The sequence below is a fragment of the Oncorhynchus nerka genome, linkage group LG22, assembly GCF_034236695.1.
Source record: "Oncorhynchus nerka isolate Pitt River linkage group LG22, Oner_Uvic_2.0, whole genome shotgun sequence".
In the NCBI taxonomy this organism is placed as follows: domain Eukaryota; kingdom Metazoa; phylum Chordata; class Actinopteri; order Salmoniformes; family Salmonidae; genus Oncorhynchus; species Oncorhynchus nerka.
The window spans coordinates 94,080,376-94,105,497 of record NC_088417.1 but is presented as its reverse complement, the minus strand read 5'-3'; the positions used below and the strand labels follow the sequence as shown (position 1 = coordinate 94,105,497).

The window sequence follows — 25,122 nt, the reverse complement described above, 5'->3', positions numbered from 1 at the left end:
AGGTAGAAAGAGCGAGTAGTAGTAGTAGGGGAAGAGGTAGAAAGAGAGAGTAGTAGTAGTAGGGAAGAGGTAGAAAGAAAGAGAGAGTAGTAGTAGTAGTAGGGGAAGAGGTAGAAATAGAGAGAGAGTAGTAGTAGTAGGGGAAGAGGTAGAAAGAGAGAGTAGTAGTAGGGGAAGAGGTAGAAAGAAAGAGAGAGAGTAGTAGTAGGGGAAGAGGTAGAAAGAGAGAGAGAGTAGTAGTATTGGAAGAGGTAGAAAGATAGAGAGAGAGTAGTAGTAGGGGAAGAGGTAGAAAGAGAGAGAGATAGTAGTAGGGAAGAGGTAGAAAGAGAGTAGTAGTAGTAGGGGAAGAGGTAGAGAGAGAGAGTAGTAGTAGTGGAAGAGGTAGAAAGAGAGAGAGAGTAGTAGTAGGGGAAGAGGTAGAAAAGAGAGAGTAGTAGTAGGGGAAGAGGTAGAGCGAGAGAGAGTAGTAGTAGTAGGGGAAGAGGTAGAGAGAGAGTAGTAGTAGGGGAAGAGGTAGAAGAGAGAGTAGTAGTAGGGGAAGAGGTAGAAAGGGAGAGAGAGTAGTAGGGGAAGGGTAGAAAGAGAGGGGGAGAGTAGTAGTAGGGGAAGAGGTAGAAGGAGAGAGAGTAGTAGTAGTAGGGGAAGAGGTAGAAAGAGAGAGAAGTAGTAGGGGAAGGTAGAAAGGGAGAGAGAGTAGTAGGGGAAGGGGTAGAACGAGAGGGAGAGGAGAGTAGTAGTAGGGGAAGAGGTAGGAGAGAGAGTAGTAGTAGTAGTAGGTGAAGAGGTAGAAAGAGAGGGAGATAGTAGTAGGGGAAGAGGTAGAAAGAGAGGAGAGTAGTAGTAGTAGGGGAAGAGGTAGAAAGAGAGAGAGTAGTAGGGGAAGAGGTAGAAAGAGAGAGAGAGTAGTAGTAGGGGAAGAGGTAGAAAGAGAGGGAGAGTAGTAGTAGTAGGGGAAGAGGTAGAAAGAGAGAGAGAGTAGTAGTAGTAGGGGAAGAGGTAGAAAGAGAGGGAGAGTAGTAGTAGTAGGGGAAGAGGTAGAAAGGGAGAGAGAGTAGTAGGGGAAGAGTTAGAAAGAGAGGGAGAGTAGTAGTAGGGGAAGAGGTAGAAAGAGAGAGAGAGTAATAGGGGAAGAGGTAGAAAGGGAGAGAGAGAGAGAGTAGTAGGGGAAGAGGTAGAGAGAGAGAGTAGTAGTAGGGGAAGAGGTAGAGAGAGAGAGAGTAGTAGGGGAAGAGGTAGAAAGAAAGAGAGAGAGAGAGTAGTAGGGGAAGAGGTAGAGAGAGAGAGAGTAGTAGGGGAAGAGGTAGAAAGAAAGAGAGAGAGAGAGTAGTAGGGAAGAGGTAGAGAGAGAGTAGTAGTAGTAGGGGAAGATGTAGAAAGAGAGAGAGTAGTAGGGGAAGATGTAGGAAGAGGGAGAGTAGTAGTAGGGGGAAGAGGTAGAAAGAGAGAGTAGTAGGGGAAGAGGTAGAGAGAGAGAGTAGTAGTAGGGGGAAGAGGTAGAGAGAGAGAGTAGTAGTAGTAGGGGAAGAGGGTAGAGAGAGAGTAGTAGGGGAAGAGGTAGAGAGAGAGAGTAGTAGTAGGAGAAGAGGTAGAGAGAGAGTAGTAGGGGAAGAGGTAGAGAGAGAGTAGTAGTAGGGAAGAGGTAGAGAAGAGAGATAGGGAAGAGGGAGAGAGAGAGAGTAGTAGGGGAAGAGGTAGAGAGAGAGTAGTAGTAGGGGAAGAGGTAGAGAGAGAGAGTAGTAGTAGAGGAAGAGATAGAGAGAGTAGTAGGGGAAGAGGTAGAGAGAGAGAGAATTAGTAGGGGAAGAGGTAGAGAGAGAGTAGTAATAGGGGAAGAGGTAGAGAGAGAGAGAGTAGAGGAAGAGGTAGAGAGAGAGTAGTAGTAGAAGAGGTAGAGAGAGAGTAGTAGAGGAAGAGGTAGAGAGAGAGAGTAGTAGTAGAGGAAGAGGTAGAGAGAGAGAGTAGTAGTAGGGGAAGAGGTAGAGAGAGAGAGAGTAGTAGGGGAAGAGGTAGAGAGAGAGAGTAGTAGTAGGGGAAGAGGTAGAGAGAGAGAGTAGTAGTAGGGAAGAGGTAGAGAGAGAGGGAGTAGTAGTAGGGGAAGAGGTAGAGAGAGAGTAGTAGGGGAAGAGGTAGAGAGAGAGAGTAGTAGGGGAAGGTAGAGAGAGAGAGAGTAGTAGTAGGTGAAGAGGTAGAGAGAGAGAGGGAGAGAGTAGTAAAGGAGAGAGTAGAGGGAGAAGAGGTAGAGAGAGAGAGAGAGTAGTAGGGGAAGAGGTAGAGAGAGAGAGTAGGGGAAGAGGTAGAGTAGTAGTAGGAGAAGAGATAGAAAGAGAGAGATGAGTAGTAGGGGAAGAGGTAGAGAGTAGTAGTAGGGAAGAGATAGAAAGAGAGAGAGTAGTAGTAGGGGAAGAGGTAGAGAGTAGTAGTAGGGGAAGAGATAGAAAGGGAGAGAGTAGTAGTAAGGGAAGAGGTAGAGCGAGAGAGAGTAGTAGGGGAAGAGGTAGAGAGAGAGTAGGGGAAGAGATAGAAAGAGAGAATAGTAGTAGGGGAAGAGATAGAAAGAGAGAGAGTAGTAGTAGGGGAAGAGATAGAAAGAGAGAGAGTAGTAGTAGGGGAAGAGATAGAAAGAGAGAGAGTAGTAATAGGGGAAGAGAAAGAGAGAGAGTAGTAGTAGTAGTAGTAGGGGAAGAGGTAGAAAGAGAGAGAGTAGTAGTAGGGGAAGAGGTAGAGAGAGAGAGAGAGAGTAGTAGTAGTAGTAGTAGGGGAAGATGTAGAAAGAGAGAGAGTAGTAGTAGGGGAAGATGTAGAAAGAGAGAGAGTAGTAGTAGGGGAACAGGTAGAGAGAGAGAGAGTAGTAGTAGTCGGGGAAGAGGTAGAGGTAGTAGTAGGGGAAGAGGTAGAGAGAGAGAGAGAGAGAGAGAAGTAGGGGAAGAGGTAGAGAGAGAGAGTAGTAGTAGGGGAAGAGGTAGAAAGAGAGAGTAGTAGTAGTAGGGGAAGAGGTAGAAAGAAAGAGAGAGAGAGTAGTAGGGGAAGAGGTAGAAAGAGAGAGTAGTAGTAGTAGGGGAAGAGGTAGAAAGAGAGTAGTAGTAGGGGAAGAGGTAGAAAAGGAGTAGTAGTTGTAGGGAAGAGGTAGAAAGAAAGAGAGAGTAGTAGTAGTAGGGGAAGAGGTAGAAATAGAGAGAGAGTAGTAGTAGTAGGGAAGAGGTAGAAAGAGAGTAGTAGTAGTAGTAGGGAAGAGGTAGAAAGAAAGAGAGAGAGTAGTAGTAGGGGAAGAGGTAGAAAGAGAGAGTAGTAGGGGAAGAGGTAGAAAGAGAGAGAGATAGTAGTAGGGGAAGAGGTAGAAAGAGAGAGTAGTAGTAGTAGGGGAAGAGGTAGAGAGAGAGAGTAGTAGTAGTGGAAGAGGTAGAAAGAGAGAGAGAGAGTAGTAGTAGGGGAAGAGGTAGAAAGAGAGAGAGAGAGTAGTAGTAGGGGAAGAGGTAGAAAGAGAGAGTAGTAGTAGGGGAAGAGGTAGAGCGAGAGAGAGTAGTAGTAGTAGGGGAAGAGGTAGAGAGAGAGAGTAGTAGTAGGGGAAGAGGTAGAACGAGAGAGTAGTAGTAGGGGAAGAGGTAGAAAGGGAGAGAGAGTAGTAGGGGAAGGGGTAGAAAGAGAGGAGGGAGAGTAGTAGTAGGGGAAGAGGTAGAAGGAGAGAGAGAGTAGTAGTAGGGGGAAGAGGTAGAAAGAGAGAGAAGTAGTAGGGGAAGGTAGAAAGGAGAGAGAGTAGTAGGGGAAGGGGTAGAACGAGAGGGAGGGAGAGTAGTAGTAGGGAAGAGGTAGGAGAGAGAGTAGTAGTAGTAGTAGGTGAAGAGGTAGAAAGAGAGGGAGATAGTAGTAGGGGAAGAGGTAGAAAGAGAGAGAGAGTAGTAGTAGGGGAAGAGGTAGAAAGAGGGGAGAGTAGTAGTAGGGGAAGAGGTAGAGAGAGAGTAGTAGTAGTAGGGGGAAGAGGTAGAGAGAGAGAGAGTAGGGGGAAGAGGTAGAGAGTAGTAGTAGGAGAAGAGATAGAAAGAGAGGAGTAGTAGGGGAAGAGGTAGAGAGTAGTAGTAGGGGAAGAGATAGAAGAGAGAGAGTAGTAGTAGGGGAAGAGGTAGAGTAGTAGTAGGGGAAGAGATAGAAAGGGGAGAGAGTAGTAGTAGGGGAAGAGGTAGAGCGAGAGAGAGTAGTAGGGGAAGAGGTAGAGAGAGAGTAGGGGAAGAGATAGAAACAGAGAATAGTAGTAGGGGAAGAGATAGAAAGAGAGAGAATAGTAGTAGGGGAAGAGATAGAAAGAGAGAGAGTAGTAGTAGGGGAAGAGATAGAAAGAGAGAGAGAGTAGTAGTAGGGGAAGAGGTAGAGAGAGAGAGTAGTAGTAGTAGTAGTAGGGGAAGATGTAGAAAGAGAGAGAGTAGTAGTAGGGGAAGATGTAGAAAGAGAGAGAGTAGTAGTAGGGGAACAGGTAGAGAGAGAGAGAGTAGTAGTAGTCGGGGAAGAGGTAGAGGTAGTAGTAGTAGGGGAAGAGGTAGAGAGAGAGAGAGAGAGAGAGAGAAGTAGTAGGGGAAGAGGTAGAGAGAGTAGTAGTAGTAGGGGAAGAGGTAGAAAGAGAGAGTAGTAGTAGTAGGGGAAGAGGTAGAAAGAGAGAGTAGTAGTAGTAGGGGAAGAGGTAGAAAGAAAGAGAGAGAGTAGTAGTAGGGGAAGAGGTAGAAAGAGAGAGTAGTAGTAGGAAGAGGTAGAAAGAGCGAGTAGTAGTAGTAGGGGAAGAGTAGAAAGAGAGAGTAGTAGTAGTAGGGAAGAGGTAGAAAGAAAGAGAGAGTAGTAGTAGTAGTAGGGGAAGAGGTAGAAATAGAGAGAGAGTAGTAGTAGTAGGGGAAGAGGTAGAAAGAGAGAGTAGTAGTAGTAGTAGGGGAAGAGGTAGAAAGAAAGAGAGAGAGTAGTAGTAGGGGAAGAGGTAGAAAGAGAGAGAGAGTAGTAGTATTGGAAGAGGTAGAAAGATAGAGAGAGAGTAGTAGTAGGGGGAAGAGGTAGAAAAGAGAGAGATAGTAGTAGGGGAAGAGGTAGAAAGAGAGTAGTAGTAGTAGGGGAAGAGGTAGAGAGAGAGAGTAGTAGTAGTGGAAGAGGTAGAAAGAGAGAGAGAGAGTAGTAGTAGGGAAGAGGTAGAAAGAGAGAGTAGTAGTAGGGGAAGAGGTAGAGCGAGAGAGAGTAGTAGTAGTAGGGGAAGAGGTAGAGAGAGAGAGTAGTAGTAGGGGAAGAGGTAGAACGAGAGAGTAGTAGTAGGGGAAGAGGTAGAAAGGGAGAGAGAGTAGGGGAAGGGGTAGAAAGAGAGGGAGGAGAGTAGTAGTAGGGGAAGAGGTAGAAGGAGAGAGAGTAGTAGTAGTAGGGAAGAGGTAGAAAGAGAGAGAAGTAGTAGGGGAAGGTAGAAAGGGGAGAGAGAGTAGTAGGGGGAAGGGGTAGAACGAGAGGGAGGGAGAGTAGTAGTAGGGGAAGAGGTAGGGAGAGAGAGTAGTAGTAGTAGTAGGTGAAGAGGTAGAAAGAGAGGAGATAGTAGTAGGGGAAGAGGTAGAAAGAGAGGAGAGTAGTAGTAGTAGTAGGGGAAGAGGTAGAAAGAGAGAGAGTAGTAGGGAAGAGGTAGAAAAGAGAGAGAGTAGTAGTAGGGGAAGAGGTAGAAAGAGAGGGAGAGTAGTAGTAGTAGGGGAAGAGGTAGAAAGAGAGAGAGAGTAGTAGTAGTAGGGGAAGAGGTAGAAAGAGGGAGAGTAGTAGTAGTAGGGGAAGAGGTAGAAAGGGGAGAGAGTAGTAGGGGAAGAGTTAGAAAGAGAGGGAGAGTAGTAGTAGGGGAAGAGGTAGAAAGAGAGAGAGATAATAGGGGAAGAGGTAGAAAGGGAGAGAGAGAGAGTAGTAGGGGAAGAGGTAGAGAGAGAGAGTAGTAGTAGGGGAAGAGGTAGAGAGAGAGAGAGTAGGGGGAAGAGGTAGAAAGAAAGAGAGAGAGAGAGTAGGGGAAGAGGTAGAGAGAGAGAGAGTAGTAGGGGAAGAGGTAGAAAGAAAGAGAGAGAGAGAGTAGTAGGGGAAGAGGTAGAGAGAGAGTAGTAGTAGGGGAAGAGGTAGAAAGAGAGAGAGTAGTAGTAGTAGGGGAAGAGGTAGAAAGAGAGGGAGAGTAGTGGTAGGGGAAGAGGTAGAAAGAGAGAGAGTAGTAGGGGAAGAGGTAGAAAGAGAGAGAGTAGTAGTAGGGGAAGAGGTAGAGAGAGAGAGAGAGTAGTAATAGGGGAAGAGGTAGAAAGAGAGAGAGTAGTAGTAGGGGAAGAGGTAGAAAGAGCGAGAGAGTAGTAGTAGGGGAAGAGGTAGAAAGAGAGAGAGTAGTAGGGGAAGAGGTAGAAAGAGAGAGAGTAGTAGGGGAAGAGATAGAAAGAGAGAGAGTAGTAATAGGGGAAGAGAAAGAGAGAGAGTAGTAGTAGTAGTAGTAGGGGAAGAGGTAGAAAGAGAGAGAGTAGTAGTAGGGGAAGAGGTAGAGAGAGAGAGAGAGAGAGTAGTAGTAGTAGTAGTAGGGGAAGATGTAGAAAGAGAGAGAGTAGTAGTAGGGGAAGATGTAGAAAGAGAGAGAGTAGTAGTAGGGGAACAGGTAGAGAGAGAGAGAGAGTAGTAGTCGGGGAAGAGGTAGAGGTAGTAGTAGTAGGGGAAGAGGTAGAGAGAGAGAGAGAGAGAGAGAGAAGTAGTAGGGGAAGAGGTAGAGAGAGAGTAGTAGTAGTAGGGGAAGAGGTAGAAAGAGAGAGTAGTAGTAGTAGGGGAAGAGGTAGAAAGAAAGAGAGAGAGTAGTAGTAGGGGAAGAGGTAGAAAGAGAGAGTAGTAGTAGTAGGGGAAGAGGTAGAAAGAGCGAGTAGTAGTAGTAGGGGAAGAGGTAGAAAGAGAGAGTAGTAGTTGTAGGGAAGAGGTAGAAAGAAAGAGAGAGTAGTAGTAGTAGTAGGGGAAGAGGTAGAAATAGAGAGAGAGTAGTAGTAGTAGGGGAAGAGGTAGAAAGAGAGAGTAGTAGTAGTAGTAGGGGAAGAGGTAGAAAGAAAGAGAGAGAGTAGTAGTAGGGGAAGAGGTAGAAAGAGAGAGTAGTAGGGGAAGAGGTAGAAAGAGAGAGAGATAGTAGTAGGGGAAGAGGTAGAAAGAGAGAGTAGTAGTAGTAGGGGAAGAGGTAGAGAGAGAGAGTAGTAGTAGTGGAAGAGGTAGAAAGAGAGAGAGAGAGTAGTAGGGGAAGAGGTAGAAAGAGAGAGAGAGAGTAGTAGTAGGGGGAAGAGGTAGAAAGAGAGAGTAGTAGTAGGGAAGAGGTAGAGCGAGAGAGAGTAGTAGTAGTAGGGGAAGAGGTAGAGAGAGAGTAGTAGTAGGGGAAGAGGTAGAACGAGAGAGTAGTAGTAGGGGAAGAGGTAGAAAGGGAGAGAGAGTAGTAGGGGAAGGGGTAGAAAGAGAGGGAGGGAGAGTAGTAGTAGGGGAAGAGGTAGAAGGAGAGAGAGTAGTAGTAGTAGGGGAAGAGGTAGAAAAGAGAGAGAAGTAGTAGGGGAAGGTAGAAAGGAGAGAGAGTAGGGGAAGGGGTAGAACGAGAGGGAGGGAGAGTAGTAGGGGAAGAGGTAGGAGAGAGAGTAGTAGTAGTAGTAGGTGAAGAGGTAGAAAGAGAGGGAGATAGTAGTAGGGGAAGAGGTAGAAAGAGAGAGAGAGTAGTAGTAGGGGAAGAGGTAGAAAGAGAGGGAGAGTAGTAGTAGGGGAAGAGGTAGAGAGAGAGTAGTAGTAGTAGGGGAAGAGGTAGAGAGAGAGAGAGTAGGGGAAGAGGTAGAGAGTAGTAGTAGGAGAAGAGATAGAAAGAGAGAGAGGAGTAGTAGGGGAAGAGGTAGAGAGTAGTAGTAGGGGAAGAGATAGAAAGAGAGAGAGTAGTAGTAGGGGAAGAGGTAGAGTAGTAGTAGGGGAAGAGATAGAAAGGGAGAGAGTAGTAGTAGGGGAAGAGGTAGAGCGAGAGAGAGTAGTAGGGGAAGAGGTAGAGAGAGAGTAGGGGAAGAGATAGAAAGAGAGAATAGTAGTAGGGGAAGAGATAGAAAGAGAGAATAGTAGTAGGGAAGAGATAGAAAGAGATAGAAAGAGAGAGAGTAGTAGTAGGGGAAGAGATAGAAAGAGAGAGAGAGTAGTAGTAGGGGAAGAGGTAGAGAGAGAGAGTAGTAGTAGTAGTAGTAGGGAAGATGTAGAAAGAGAGAGAGTAGTAGTAGGGAAGATGTAGAAAGAGAGAGAGTAGTAGGGGAACAGGTAGAGAGAGAGAGAGTAGTAGTAGTCGGGAAGAGGTAGAGGTAGTAGTAGTAGGGGAAGAGGTAGAGAGAGAGAGAGAGAGAGAGAGAAGTAGTAGGGGAAGAGGTAGAGAGAGTAGTAGTAGTAGGGGAAGAGGTAGAAAAGAGAGAGTAGTAGTAGGGGAAGAGGTAGAAAGAGAGAGTAGTAGTAGTAGGGGGAAGAGGTAGAAAGAAAGAGAGAGAGTAGTAGTAGGGGAAGAGGTAGAAAGAGAGAGTAGTAGTAGTAGGGGAAGAGGTAGAAAGAGCGAGTAGTAGTAGTAGGGGAAGAGGTAGAAAGAGAGAGTAGTAGTAGTAGGAAGAGGTAGAAAGAAAGAGAGTAGTAGTAGTAGTAGGGGAAGAGGTAGAAATAGAGAGAGAGTAGTAGTAGTAGGGGAAGAGGTAGAAAGAGAGTAGTAGTAGTAGTAGGGGAAGAGGTAGAAAGAAGAGAGAGAGTAGTAGTAGGGGAAGAGGTAGAAAGAGAGAGAGAGTAGTAGTATTGGAAGAGGTAGAAAGATAGAGAGAGAGTAGTAGTAGGGGAAGAGGTAGAAAGAGAGAGAGATAGTAGTAGGGGAAGAGGTAGAAAGAGAGAGTAGTAGTAGTAGGGGAAGAGGTAGAGAGAGAGAGTAGTAGTAGTGGAAGAGGTAGAAAGAGAGAGAGAGTAGTAGTAGGGGAAGAGGTAGAAAGAGAGAGTAGTAGTAGGGGAAGAGGTAGAGCGAGAGAGAGTAGTAGTAGTAGGGAAGAGGTAGAACGAGAGAGTAGTAGTAGGGGAAGAGGTAGAAAGGGAGAGAGAGTAGTAGGGGAAGGGGTAGAAAGAGAGGGAGGGAGAGTAGTAGTAGGGGAAGAGGTAGAAGGAGAGAGAGTAGTAGTAGTAGGGGAAGAGGTAGAAAGAGAGAGAAGTAGTAGGGGAAGGTAGAAAGGGAGAGAGAGTAGTAGGGGAAGGGGTAGAACGAGAGGGAGGGAGAGTAGTAGTAGGGGAAGAGGTAGGAGAGAGAGTAGTAGTAGTAGTAGGTGAAGAGGTAGAAAGAGAGGGAGATAGTAGTAGGGGAAGAGGTAGAAAGAGAGGGAGAGTAGTAGTAGTAGTAGGGGAAGAGGTAGAAAGAGAGAGAGTAGTAGGGGAAGAGGTAGAAAGAGAGAGAGAGTAGTAGTAGGGGAAGAGGTAGAAAGAGAGGGAGAGTAGTAGTAGTAGGGGAAGAGGTAGAAAGAGAGAGAGAGTAGTAGTAGTAGGGGAAGAGGTAGAAAGAGAGGGAGAGTAGTAGTAGTAGGGGAAGAGGTAGAAAGGGAGAGAGAGTAGTAGGGGAAGAGTTAGAAAGAGAGGGAGAGTAGTAGTAGGGGAAGAGGTAGAAAGAGAGAGAGAGTAATAGGGGAAGAGGTAGAAAGGGAGAGAGAGAGAGAGTAGTAGGGGAAGAGGTAGAGAGAGAGAGTAGTAGTAGGGAGGGAAGAGGTAGAGAGAGAGAGAGAGTAGTAGGGGAAGAGGTAGAAAGAAAGAGAGAGAGAGAGTAGTAGGGGAAGAGGTAGAGAGAGAGAGAGTAGTAGGGGAAGAGGTAGAAAGAAAAGAGAGAGAGAGAGTAGTAGGGGAAGAGGTAGAGAGAGAGTAGTAGTAGGGGAAGAGGTAGAAAAGAGAGAGTAGTAGTAGTAGGGGAAGAGGTAGAAAGAGAGGGAGAGTAGTGGTAGGGGAAGAGGTAGAAAAGAGAGAGTAGTAGGGGAAGAGGTAGAAAAGAGAGAGTAGTAGTAGGGGGAAGAGGTAGAGAGAGAGAGAGAGTAGTAATAGGGGAAGAGGTAGAAAGAGAGAGAGTAGTAGTAGGGGAAGAGGTAGAAAGAGCGAGAGAGTAGTAGTAGGGGAAGAGGTAGAAAGAGAGAGAGTAGTAGGGGAAGAGGTAGAAAGAGAGAGAGTAGTAGGGGAAGAGGTAGAACGAGAGAGAGAGCGAGAGTAGTAATAGGGGAAGAGGTAGAAAGAGAGAGAGTAGTAATAGGGGAAGAGGTAGAAAGAGAGAGAGTAGTAGTAGGGGAAGAGGTAGAAAGAGAGAGAGAGTAGTAGTAGGGGAAGAGGTAGAAAGGGAGAGAGAGAGAGTAGTAGGGGAAGAGGTAGAGAGAGAGAGTAGTAGTAGGGGAAGAGGTAGAGAGAGAGTAGTAGTAGGGAAGAGGTAGAAAGAAGAGAGAGAGAGAGTAGTAGGGGAAGAGGTAGAAAGAAAGAGAGTAGTAGTAGTAGGGGAAGAGGTAGAAAGAGAGAGAGAGAGTAGTAGTAGGGGAAGAGGTAGAAAGAGAGGGAGAGTAGTGGTAGGGGAAGAGGTAGAAAGAGAGAGAGTAGTAGTAGGGGAAGAGGTAGAAAGAGAGAGAGAGAGAGTAGTAATAGGGGAAGAGGTAGAAAGAGAGAGAGTAGTAGTAGGGGAAGAGGTAGAAAAAGCGAGAGAGTAGTAGTAGGGGAAGAGGTAGAAAGAGAGAGAGTAGTAGGGGAAGAGGTAGAAAGAGAGAGAGTAGTAGGGGAAGAGGTAGAACGAGAGAGAGAGAGAGTAGTAATAGGGGAAGAGGTAGAAAGAGAGAGAGTAGTAGTAGGGGAAGAGGTAGAAAGAGAGAGAGAGTAGTAGTAGGGGAAGAGGTAGAAAGAGACGGGGGCCGGTATAGAAAGGTGACAGGAAGTGTCTGCTGAACAGTTTCTGGTGTGGTGCTACTAGTACACCTGTCCAGATGTCCTCCTCTCTCTCTGTCATCTCTCTACAGCTCACATATCACTGGCTGGCTGACTTACTTTGGTGGCGCTCTCTCTCCTTCTCTACCTCTATTCTCTCTCTCCTTCTCTACCTCTATTCTCTCTCTCCTTCTCTACCTCTATTCTCTCTCTCCTTCTCTACCTCTATTCTCTCTCTCCTTCTCCACCTCTATTCTCTCTCTCCTTCTCTACCTCTATTCTCTCTCTCCTTCTCTACCTCTATTCTCTCTCTCCTTCTCTACCTCTATTCCCTCTCTCCTTCTCTACCTCTATTCCCTCTCTCCTTCTCTACCTCTATTCCCTCTCTCCTTCTCTACCTCTATTCTCTCTCTCCTTCTCTACCTCTATTCTCTCTCTCCTTCTCTACCTCTATTCTTTCTCTCCTTCTCTACCTCTATTCTCTCTCTCCTTCTCTACCTCTATTCTTTCTCTCCTTCTCTACCTCTATTCTCTCTCTCCTTCTCTACCTCTATTCTTTCTCTCCTTCTCTACCTCTATTCTCTCTCTCCTTCTCTACCTCTATTCTCTCGATCCTTTCCTCTATTCTTTCTCTCATCTGTGGCCCTTCTCCCTTCACTCTCTCTGACCTTCTCACTCCCCCTCATCACCTCTTTCTCTCTTCTCTCCTCTTTTCTCTTGCTCTTCTCTCCCCTCTTCTCTCCTCTCTCTCTCTTCTCTTCTTTCTTCTCTCCTCTCTCTTCTCTCCCCTGTCTTCTCTTCTCTTCTTTCTTCTCTCCTCTCTCTTCTCTCCCCTGTCTTCTCTTCTCTCGTTTCGTCTCTTCTTTAATCTCTCCTCTCCCTCTTCTATTATCTTCTCTCTTCTTTCATCCCTCTTCTCCTCTTTTCTCTCTTCTCTCTTTTCTCTCTCCCCCTCTCTCTCTCTCTCTCTCTCGCCCTCCTCTCCCGTCTCTATCTCACCTCTCTCCCTCTCCCCTCTTTCTCTCTCTCCCCCACCTCTATCCCCTCTCCTCTCTCTTTGTGATGAATGTGTACTCAACATACACTGCTGTGTCTCTGTGAGGTGTGTGTGAACTGCTGCGTGTGTATGGGAACTGCTGCGCGCGCGCGCGTGTGTGTGCGTGTGTGCGTGCGTGTGTGTGTGCGTGTGCGTGTGTGTGTTTGAGTGCTGCTGGCAGGGAGGACACTGCGGTCTTGTTTGTCAGAGTTTTCTGGCTAAAGGACAAATCTTTCCCCTGGCAGGAACACTTTGCTGCAGAACACACCGCATATAAACACACACACACACACACACACACACACACACACACATACAGCAGCATATTCGGAGTCCCAAATGGCACGAGATTGCCTATTTGTAGTGCACTATATAGGGAATAGTGTGATTTGGGATACAGTCCCTCTTCTCCACTGATGCCTGCCTGCTGATGCCTGCCTGCTGATGCCTGCCTGCTGATGCCTGCCTGCTGATGCCTGCTTGTGCTGTACACAAACCAGCCTAAAACCCCAAACAGCAAGCAATGCAGATGTAGATGAAAAGGCTTCCCTAGGAAGAAACCTAGAGAGGAACCAGGCTCTGAGGGGAGGCCAGTCCTCTTCTGGCTGTGCCGGGTGGATATTACAAGAGAACATGGTCATTAAGGCCAGATCATTCTTCAAGATGTTCAAATGTTCATAGATGACCAGCAGAGTCAAATAATAATCAGAGTGGTTGTAGAGGGTGCAACAGGTCAGTACCTCAGGAGTAAATGTCAGTTGGCTTTTCACAGCCGAGCATTCAGAGGTCGTGACAGCAGGGTAGAGAGAGAGAGTCCAACAGAAGGTTTAATGTATGATGGCGTACCTCCGCTTGTGATAATGAATATTCATCTCTTCTATCACATTTGGTTACAGAGACAGGATTGCTAATGTACACTGGACAAAAATATAAACGCAAGATTTTTTACTGAGTTACAGTTCATATAAGGAAATCAGTCAATTAAAAATAAATTCCAGGCCTTAATTGATTTTATGACTGGGAATACAGATGTGCATCATCTGTTAGTGAAAGATACCTTTTAAAAAAGAATAACAATAGGGGCGGGGCGTACACCAGCCAGTGTCTGTGTGACCACCAGGACAGGCTGTTGAGGCTGTTGATTGTGGCTTGTGGAATGTTGTCCCACTCCTCTTCAATGGCTGTGGAATGTTGTCCCACTCCTCTTCAATGGCTGTGGAATGTTGTCCCACTACTCTTCAATGGCTGTGGAATGTTGTCCCACTACTCTTCAATGGCTGTGGAATGTTGTCCCACTACTCTTCAATGGCTGTGGAATGTTGTCTCACTACTCTTCAATGGCTGTGGAATGTTGTCCCACTCCTCTTCAATGGCTGTGGAATGTTGTCCCACTACTCTTCAATGGCTGTGGAATGTTGTCCCACTACTCTTCAATGGCTGTGGAATGTTGTCCCACTCCTCTTCAATGGCTGTGGAATGTTGTCCCACTACTCTTCAATGGCTGTGGAATGTTGTCCCACTCCTCTTCAATGGCTGTGGAATGATGTCCCACTCCTCTTCAATGGCTGTGGAATGTTGTCCCACTCCTCTTCAATGGCTGTGGAATGTTGTCTCACTACTCTTCAATGGCTGTGGAATGTTGTCCCACTCCTCTTCAATGGCTGTGGAATGTTGTCTCACTACTCTTCAATGGCTGTGGAATGTTGTCCCACTACTCTTCAATGGCTGTGGAATGTTGTCCCACTCCTCTTCAATGGCTGTGGAATGTTGTCCCACTACTCTTCAATGGCTGTGGAATGTTGTCCCACTACTCTTCAATGGCTGTGGAATGTTGTCCCACTCCTCTTCAATGGCTGTGGAATGTTGTCCCACTCCTCTTCAATGGCTGTGGAATGTTGTCTCACTACTCTTCAATGGCTGTGGAATGTTGTCCCACTCCTCTTCAATGGCTGTGGAATGTTGTCTCACTACTCTTCAATGGCTGTGGAATGTTGTCTCACTACTCTTCAATGGCTGTGGAATGTTGTCCCACTACTCTTTAATGGCTGTGGAATGTTGTCCCACTCCTCTTCAATGGCTGTGGAATGTTGTCTCACTACTCTTCAATGGCTGTGGAATGTTGTCTCACTACTCTTCAATGGCTGTGGAATGTTGTCCCACTACTCTTTAATGGCTGTGGAATGTTGTCCCACTCCTCTTCAATGGCTGTGGAATGTTGTCCCACTCCTCTTCAATGGCTGTGGAATGTTGTCCCACTCCTCTTCAATGGCTGTGGAATGTTGTCCCACTCCTCTTCAATGGCTGTGGAATGTTGTCCCACTCCTCTTCAATGGCTGTGGAATGTTGTCCCACTACTCTTCAATGGCTGTGCGAAGTTCCTGGATATTGACTTGAACTGGAACACGCTGTCGTACGCGTTGATCCAGAGCATCCCAAACATGCTCAATGTCTGGTGACTATGAACTTGGACATGTTTAGCTTCCAGGAATACAGATCCTTGCGACATGGGGCCTTGCATTATCATGCTGAAACATGAGGTGGTGGTGGTGGTGGTGGTGGATGAATGGCACGACATCGGACCTCTGGATCAAGTCACGGTATCTCTATGCATTCAAATTGCCATCAATAAAATGCAATTGTGTTCATTGTCCGTAGCCTATGCCTGCCTATACCATAACCCCACCGCCACCGTGGGGAACTCTGTTCACAATGTTGACATCAGCAAACCGCTCACACACACAATGCCATACACGCTGTCTGCCATCTGCCAGGTACAGTTGAAACGGGGATTCATCCGTGAAGAGCAGACTTCGCCAGCGTGTCAGTGGCCATCGAAGGTGAGCATTTGTCCACTGAAGTTGATTACAAAGCCGAACTGTAGTCCGGTCACGACCCTGGTGAGGATGACAAGCATGCAGATTAGTTTTACTGAGACAGTCTCTGTGCAAATCTAGAGTTTCTTCAGTTGTCTGGGTGGCTGGTCTCAGACCATCCCTCAGTTTCATTAGTTGTCTGGGTGGCTGGTCTCAGACGATCCCGCAGGGGAAGAAGCCGGATGTGGAGATCCTGGGGCTGGTGTGGTTACATGTGGTCTGCAGTTGTGAGGCCGGTTGGCCGTACTGCTAAATTCTCTAAAATGACGTTGGAGGCGGCTTATAATAGAGAAATTAACATGAAATTCTCTTCCTATAGCTCTGGTGGACATTCCTGCAGTCAGTATGCCAATTGCACACTCCCTCAAAACTTAAGACATCTGTGGCATTGTGTTGTATGACAAAACTGCACATTTTAGAGAGGCTTTTTATTGTCTCCAGCACAAGGTGCACCTGTGTAATGATCACACTGTTTAATCAGCTTCTTGATATGCCACACCTGTCAGGTGTATAGATTTTTTTTGGCAAAGGAGAAATGCTCACTGACAGGGATATAAACACATTTGTTCACCAAATTTGAGAGATATAAGCTTTTTGTGCTTATGAAAAATGTATGGGTTCTTTTATTTCAGCTCATGAAACACGGGACCAACACAATAAATGTAGCGTTTAGTTCCGTATATATTTCATGTTTCAACTTCAAGGGGGCGGGAATGTAGATGATTTATTTTCAGAAGAAAGAGAAAGGAGTGCTTTTATTTAATTTGATAGGGTTTGTTGTAGTGCTCCTCTCGTACACACAGTAGAAGGCCCTGTTACACACACAGTACACATAAAGTACACAGTACACACATACAGTGCACAATACATACACAGTAAATTAATCAAATGACCACCAGACTATTACATTGACCCCCCTACATGTACCTCAACCAACCTGTCCCCCCGCACACTGACTCAGTACCCCCTGTATGTAGCCTCATTACTAACCTGTACCCCCGCACACTGACTCAGTACCCCCTGTATGTAGCCTCATTATTAACCTGTACCCCCACACACTGACTCAGTACCCCCTGTATGTAGCTTCATTACTAACCTGTCCCCCCGCACACTGACTCAGTACCCCTGTATGTAGCCTCATTACTAACCTGTCCCCCACACACTGACTCAGTACCCCTGTATGTAGCCTCATTACTAACCTGTCCCCCGCACACTGACTCAGTACCCCTGTATGTAGCCTCATTACTAACCTGTCCCCCACACACTGACTCAGTACCCCTGTATGTAGCCTCATTACTAACCTGTCCCCCGCACACTGACTCAGTACCCCCTGTATGTAGCCTCATTACTAACCTGTACCCCGCACACTGACTCAGTACCCCCTGTATGTAGCCTCATTACTAACCTGTATATAGCCTCATTACTAACCTGCATGTAGCCTCATTACTAACCTGCATGTAGCCTCATTACTAACCTGTATGTAGACTCATTACTAACCTGTATGTAGCCTCATTACTAACCTGTACCCCCTGTATATAACCTCATTACTAACCTGTACCCCCTGTATATAGCCTCATTACTAACCTGTATATAGCCTCATTACTAACCTGCATGTAGCCTCATTACTAGCCTGTATGTAGCCTCATTACTAACCTGCATGTAGCCTCATTACTAGCCTGTATGTAGCCTCATTACTAACCTGTACCCCCTGTATATAACCTCATTACTACCCTGTACCCCCTGTATATAACCTCATTACTAACCGGTACCCCCTGTATATAACCTCATTACTAACCGGTACCCCCTGTATATATTTCACGGTAAGGTCTACACTAGTTGTATTCAGTATTTCACGGTAAGGTCTACACTAGTTGTATTCAGTATTTCACGGTAAGGTCTACACTAGTTGTATTCAGTATTTCACGGTAAGGTCTATGCTAGTTGTATTCAGTATTTCACGGTAAGGTCTACACTTGTTGTATTCAGTATTTCACGGTAAGGTCTACACTAGTTGTATTCAGTATTTCACGGTAAGGTCTACGCTAGTTGTATTCAGTATTTCACGGTAAGGTCTACACTAGTTGTATTCAGTATTTCACGGTAAGGTCTACACTAGTTGTATTCAGTATTTCACGGTAAGGTCTACACTAGTTGTATTTGGCGCTGAGAAATAAAGTTTGACTTGATTTGAAACACACAGTACACAGTAAACACTAAAGACACAGTAAACACTAAACACACAGTAAAGACACAGTAAACACTAAACACACAGTAAAGACACAGTAAACACTAAACACACAGTAAACAGTAAACACACAGTAAAGACACAGTAAACACTAAACACACAGTAAAGACACAGTAAACACTAAACACACAGTAAAGACACAGTAAACACTAAACACACAGTAAACACTAAACACACAGTAAACGGTAAACACAGTACACGCACAGTGCATAGTAAACACACAGTAAACACAATAAACACACACTAAACACACAGTAAACACTAAACACACAGTAAACGGTAAACACACAATACACGCACAGTGCACAGTAAACACACAGTAAACACACGGACATGCATCTAGAATGATTTACAGATGCAATTTGTTCCTGATTTGTTGCTTGACAGTAAGACGGAACGTGTACACACCATCATAACCATGGCTCTGCTGAAAGGCTTGTTTTGCTGGCTTATGTTCAGTGGAAGGAAGTTGCGGTGGATTGCAGAGGAAGGGAGGGGGAAGCTGCTAGGGCTGCTGTCTGAAGGGAGACAGTGTTTCCCCTAGGATTTTTTTCAGCAGTGGTGGCAGTGTTAGCGGTGGGGTGGCAGTGTTAGCGGTGGGGTGGCAGTGTTAGCGGTGGGGTGGCAGTGTTAGCGGTGGGGTGGCAGTGTTAGCGGTGGCAGTGTTAGCGGTGGCGGTGGCAGTGTTAGCAGTGTTAGCGGTGGCAGTGTTAGCAGTGTTAGCAGTGTTAGCAGTGTTAGCGGTGGCAGTGTTGGCAGTGTTGGCAGTGTTGGCAGTGTTGGCAGTGTTGGCAGTGTTAGCGGTGGCAGTGTTGGCAGTGTTAGCGGTGGCAGTGTTAGCAGTGTTAGCAGTGTTAGCGGTGGCAGTGTTGGCAGTGTTGGCAGTGTTAGCGGTGGCCATGTTAGCAGTGTTAGCGGTGGCAGTGTTAGCGGTGGCATGTTTCGGTACGCCGCTGGTAAGTGCATGTAGGGGAAACACACACACGTGTTTTGAATTTAGCCGACATGTCAACTGGGTAGAGATTAGATCTGATTTACAGGAATGTTCATCTTCCTGTCAGGAAAGTTGTTTCTGTTGTCCCATTGCAACGGTTCAGATATTATATAACCCCTGTCTGCAACGGTTCAGATATTATATAGCCCCTAACTGCAACGGTTCAGATATTATATAACCCCTAACTGCAACGGTTCAGATATTATATAACCCCTAACTGCAATGTTTCAGATATTATATAACCCCTGTCTGCAATGTTTCAGATATTATATAACCCCTGTCTGCAATGTTTCAGATATTATATAACCCCTGTCTGCAATGTTTCAGATATTATATAACCCCTGTCTGCAATGTTTCAGATATTATATAACCCCTGTCTGCAATGTTTCAGATATTATATACAGTGCTTTTGCCAAGCATTCTGCCCCCTTCCCCTTTTCCACAATTCTAAAATTGATTACACAAATGTTTTTCCTCGTGAAATCTTCACAATACCCCATAATGACAAAGCGAAAACAGATTTTTCGACACTTTTGAAAATGTATTAAAAATAAAAAACTGAAATAAGTATTCAGACCCTATGCTATGAGACTCAAAATTGAGCTCACGTACATCCTATTTCCATTCATGTCTATTTACACCATCCTATATAACTACTGTCTATACACACCATCCTATATAACTACTGTCTATACACACCATCCTATATAACTACTGTCTATACACACCATCCTATATAACTACTGTCTATACACACCATCTTATATAACTACTGTCTATACACACCATCCTATATAACTACTGTCTATATACACACCATCCTATATAACTACTGTCTATACACACCATCCTATATAACTACTGTCTATACACACATCCTATATAACTACTGTCTATACACACCATCCTATATAACTACTGTCTATACACACCATCCTATATAACTACTGTCTATACACACCATCCTATATAACTACTGTCTATACACACCATCCTATATAACTACTGTCTATATACACACCATCCTATATAACTACTGTCTATACACACCATCCTATATAACTACGGTCTATATACACACCATCCTATATAACTACTGTCTATACTGTCTATACACACGATCCTATATAACTACTGTCTATACTGTCTATACACACCATCCTATATAACTACTGTCTATATACACACCATCCTATATAACTACTGTCTATACTGTCTATACACACCATCCTATATAACTACTGTCTATACTGTCTATACACACCATCCTATAAAACTACTGTCTATACACACCATCCTATATAACTACTGTCTATACACACCATCCTATATAACTACTGTCTATACACACCATCCTTTATAACTACTGTCTATACACACCATCCTATATAACTACTGTCTATACTGTCTATACACACCATCCTATATAACTACTGTCTATACACACCATCCTATATAACTACTGTCTATACACACCATCCTATATAACTACTGTCTATACACACCATCCTATATAACTACTGTCTATACACACCATCCTATATAACTACTGTCTATACACACCATCCTATATAACTACTGTCTATACACACCATCCTATATAACTACTGTCTATACACACCATCCTATATAACTACTGTCTATACACACCATCCTATATAACTACTGTCTATACACACCATCCTATATAACTACTGTCTATACACACCATCCTATATAACTACTGTCTATACACACCATCCTATATAACTACTGTCTATACACACCATCCTATATAACTACTGTCTATACACACCATCCTATATAACTACTGTCTATACACACCATCCTATATAACTACTGTCTATACACACCATCCTATATAACTACTGTCTATACACACCATCCTATATAACTACTGTCTATACACACCATCCTATATAACTACTGTCTATACACACCATCCTATATAACTACTGTCTATACACACCATCCTATATAACTACTGTCTATACACACCATCCTATATAACTACTGTCTATACACACCATCCTATATAACTACTGTCTATACACACCATCCTATATAACTACTGTCTATACACACCATCCTATATAACTACTGTCTATACACACCATCCTATATAACTACTGTCTATACACACCATCCTATATAACTACTGTCTATACACACCATCCTATATAACTACTGTCTATACACACCATCCTATATAACTACTGTCTATACACACCATCCTATATAACTACTGTCTATACACACCATCCTATATAACTACTGTCCATACTGTCTATACACACCATCCTGTATAACTACTGTCCATACTGTCTATACACACCATCCTGTATAACTACTGTCCATACTGTCTATACATATGTTCTCTACTCTGACATTCTGCTCATTCTGATATTTCTTCATTTCTTTTTACTTTTTGTTAGGTATTAGGTATTATTACTACATTGTTGGAGCTAGAAACACAAGCGTTTCACTGCACCTGCCATTACATCTGCAAATCTGTGTACCTGACCAATAAACGTTGATTTGATTGGTTGGCAGGTGGTTAGGCATGTCAGTGTATTTGTGCGTGTGCTGCATGCAGGTGTGTGCACGAGTTGTGGATGAGTAGAACTCTCTGCCTGTCTGCCTGTCTGTCTCTCTGCCTGTCTATCTATCTGTCTGTCTCACCACATGGTTTGAATCTGCCTCCTTTCCTCTTACAACTACCGACTAACCAGGATGACCTCACGTTTGCTTTGTTGACACAGATGAGGACACACACACACACACACACACACACAGTAGTATTGGACCAGGAATAGGTTAGCCGTCTTTGCTGCTAATGAAATGTAGTGAATCCATACACCAGTCGATAAAGCACCTGTCTGGAACCTAATAAAACATCTAAACGTTGAGGTGGTTGTATTGAGTGGTTCCCCTCTGCTGGTTGGATCGATTGGCTGGTCTGGGTCAGAGAAGAAGGCTGTGTCCCAAATGGCAACCTTTTCCGTAGTGAAGTGACCAGGTAGTGCACTATGTAGGGAATAGGGTGCCATTCTGGTCACACCCAAGGTGTTTCCTAATCAAAGGGTAAGGGCAGCAAGCCTCGGATATCTGTCGTCACGGCAACAGCAGCTATCAGCAACCAGCTGCAGATCCATGTTTATGTCTGTCTGTCATCTCTCATACCACTTTTTAGTTGCCATGTAGAAGTGTGTAATTAAATCTGTAGTTGTTTTGCCTGTTGGTTTTCCCCATCCCATATGCCCTCCCCATTCCCTCTCCTCCCCTCTCCTCCCCTCCCCATCTCATATGCCCTCCCCATTCCCTCTCCTCCCCTCCCCATCTCATATGCCCTCCCCATTCCCTCCTCCCCTCCCCATTCCCTCTCCTCCCCTCCCCATTCCCTCTCCTCCCCTCCCCATTCCCTCTCCTCCCCTCCCCATTCCCTCTCCTCCCAATCCCCTCTCCTCCCTCTCCCCATTCCTCCCCTCCCAATTCCCTCTCCTCCCTCTCCATTCCCCTCTTGCTTTGTGTCCTCTTGTGTTTTCCATCCTCGGTCATCCTCCATTCCAACACACTGTCATGCTGCTTTTAGAGGGTTGCACCACATCATCCAGGACCATCTAGACCTAACCGTGCTGCTGCCGCCCGGGGGGAAACGACTGGTCAGTACCAGGTAAAGTAGAGACACGCCCAGGAGGGGAGGAGGAGGGTGGATAGGGGAGAAGGGGAGGAGAGGAGGAGGGTGGATAGGGGAGGAGAGGAGGGTGGATAGGGAAGGGGAGGAGGAGAGGAGGAGGAGGATGGATAGGGGAGGGTAGGAGGAAGAGAGGAGGGTGGGGAAGGGGAGGAGAGGAGGGTGGATAAGGGAGGAGAGGAGGAGGAGGGTGGATAAGGGAGGAGAGGAGGGTGGATAGGGGAGGAGAGGAGGGTGGATAGGGAAGGGGAGGAGAGGAGGAGGGTGGATAAGGGAGGAGAGGAGGGTGGATAGGGAAGGGGAGGAGAGGAGGGTGGATAAGGGAGGAGAGGAGAGGAGGGTGGATAGGGAAGGGGAGGAGAGGAGGGTGGATAAGGGAGGAGAGGAGGAGGGTGGATAGGGAAGGGGAGGAGAGGAGGGTGGATAAGGGAGGAGAGGAGGAGGGTGAATAGGGAAGGGGAGGAGAGGAGGGTGGATAGGGAAGGGGAGGAGAGGAGGGTGGATAAGGGAGGAGAGGAGGGTGGATAGGGAAGGGGAGGAGGGTGGATAGGGAAGGGGAGGAGAGGAGGGTGGATAGGGAAGAGGAGGAGGGTGGATAGGGAAGGGGAGGAGAGGAGGGTGGATAGGGAAGGGGAAGAGGAGGAGGGTGGATAGGGGGAGAAGGGGAGGAGAGGAGGAGGGTGGATTAGGGAAGGAGAGGAGAGGAGAGTGGATAAGGGAGGAGAGGAGGAGGGTGGATAAGGGAGGAGAGGGTGGATAGAGAAGGGGAGGAGAGGAGGAGGGTGGATAAGGGAGGAGAGGAGGAGGGTGGATAGGGGAGGAGAGGAGGAGGGTGGATAGGGGAGGAGAGGAGGAGGGTGGATAGGGAAGGGGAGGAGAGGAGGGTGGATAGGGAAGGGGAGGATAGTGGATAGGGAAGGGGAGGAGAGGAGGGTGGATAGGGAAGGGGAAGAGGAGGAGGGTGGATAGGGGAGAAGGGGAGGAGAGGAGGAGGGTGGATTAGGGAAGGGGAGGAGAGGAGGGTGGATAAGGGAGGAGAGGAGGAGGGTGGATAAGGGAGGAGAGGAGGAGGGTGGATAAGGGAGGAGAGGAGGGTGGATAGGGAAGGGGAGGAGAGGAGGAGGGTGGATAAGGGAGGAGAGGAGGAGGGTGGATAGGGGAGGAGAGGAGGGTGGATAGGGGAGGAGAGGAGGGTGGATAGGGAAGGGGAGGAGAGGAGGAGGGTGGATAAGGGAGGAGAGGAGGAGGGTGGATAGGGGAGGAGAGGAGGGTGGATAGGGGAGGAGAGGGGAGGAGGAGGGTGGATAAGGGAGGAGAGGAGGAGGGTGGATAGGGGAGGAGAGGAGGGTGGATAGGGAAGGGGAGGAGGGTGGATAGGGAAGGGGAGGAGAGGAGGGTGGATAGGGAAGGGGAGGAGAGGAGGGTGGATAAGGGAGGAGAGGAGGAGGGTGGATAAGGGAGGAGAGGAGGGTGGATAAGGGAGGAGAGGAGGAGGGTGGATAAGGGAGGGTGGATAAGGGAGGAGAGGAGGAGGGTGGATAAGGGAGGAGAGGAGGAGGGTGGATAAGGGAGGAGAGGAGGAGGGTGGATAGGGGAGGAGAGGAGGAGGGTGGATGGGAGAGGAGGGTGGATGGGAGAGGAGGGTTGAGAGGAGAGGAGGGTTGAGAGGAGAGGAGGGTGGATAGGAGAGGAGAGAGGAGGGTGGATAGGAGAGGAGAGAGGAGGGTGGATAGGAGAGGAGAGAGGAGGGTGGATAGGAGAGGAGAGAGGAGGGTGGATAGGAGAGGGGAGAGGAGGGTGGATAGGAGAGAGGAGAGGAGGGTGGATGGGAGAGAGGAGAGGAGGGTGTAGAGGAGAGGAGAGGAGGGTGGATAGGAGAGGAGAGGAGGGTGGATAGGAGAGGAGAGGAGGGTGGATAGGAGAGGAGAGGAGGGTGGAGATGAGAAGAGAGGAGGGTGGATAGGAGAGGAGGGTGGATAGGAGAGGAGGGTGGATAGGAGAGGAGAGGAGGGTGGATAGGAGAGGAGGGTGGATAGGAGAGGAGAGGAGGGTGGATAGGAGAAGAGAGGAGGGTGGATAGGAGAAGAGAGGAGAGGAGGGAAGTGCATCTTCATCAAGTTTTTATTAACCTCTTTATCCGGATGGAAACACAACACACACGCACACGGCATAAGTATCAGACTCATGGGAGATAACAATTTGAAAAACCTGATTAGACTCTTAATCAGACTAAGAAACACTATGGTACATGTTCTATATGTAAGTTAGAATCCAGGGCATGCATAGATCATTGGCTCTGTCATGTCATTTTCTGCTGATCTATTATTCATGGTTCTATGCTTTAGTTCATTAACTGGACCAGAACAGGTTCCTGCTGAGTTATCCCCATGGCTGGGTCTTTGCTGTATATGAATAATAGGAGCAGAAGGACTCCACACGTCTCCCTCAAAGCTTTTATCTTACCTACCTACTAGAATACTATACACTGATCTGGCCCCCCAGGAGAGGGGACCAGAGAGGCTGATGGATAGACATGCTGTAAATGTTCAAACACACAGCCGTCTGGAGCTCAGGACTAAATCACCTGCATCTCTTTACAACAGCATCCCTTTCCACCCCATTTCTGTCTAGCCCCCCCACCCCCTTAAGAGCACCAACCAAATAGCAGAAAGCTCTCCTCTCTTTTTCCCTCTTCACCTTGACACCTGTCTTCTGCTCTCTTCTCGCTCAGCTTAGTGCCTCAGGGGACACGGAAGCACCGTCCTAGTGTAGTCGGCATCCTGGTGTAGTCGGCATCCTGGTGTAGTCGGCATAGTCGGCATCCTGGTGTAGTCGGCATCCTGGTGTAGTCGGCATCCTGGTGTAGTCGGCCTCCTGGTGTAGTCGGCCTCCTGGTGTAGTCGGCCTCCTGGTGTAGTCGGCATCCTGGTGTAGTCGGCATCCTGGTGTAGTCGGCATCCTGGTGTAGTCGGCATCCTGGTGTAGTCAGTCTGGAGACCTATTATTATGCGTTGAACGTTAGCAACCTTTATTCATCCGAGTCTTTGTACATTTGCAGCTGAGTTTAAAGCCCAATAAATGTTGTGGGCAGAATGATTCTGCACTTTATTTAATGTCCTGCTCGATAGATCATTACTTTTCAGACAGCCAATAAAGACATCAACGTGATGCTGTTGTATTGACATCAGGAGAACATATTCAAGGTCTCTTATTATAAAATTCTCCCTTTGACCACTCAAGTGGCTTAAAAAAAAAAAAGACACTTGTAAAATGTTCCCTCTGTTTTGATATTGCCAGACAGTGACAGTGTGCTTTACAAGCTAAGAAAAGTTCCAAAACATTTGTTAAGGAAAACGTCTGTAAAAAAGCGGA

At 46.5% G+C, this 25,122-nt stretch overlaps 1 protein-coding gene across 1 annotated transcript in view; it reads left to right on the top strand.

The window, feature by feature from the left end:
- Nucleotides 1-25,122, top strand: part of ctif (CBP80/20-dependent translation initiation factor) — a 224,797-nt gene that overhangs the window by 125,301 nt on the left and 74,374 nt on the right. The window contains 1 exon segment of the mRNA XM_065007588.1: nt 21,649-21,729. Coding sequence (XP_064863660.1) covers nt 21,649-21,729 — 81 coding nt within the window.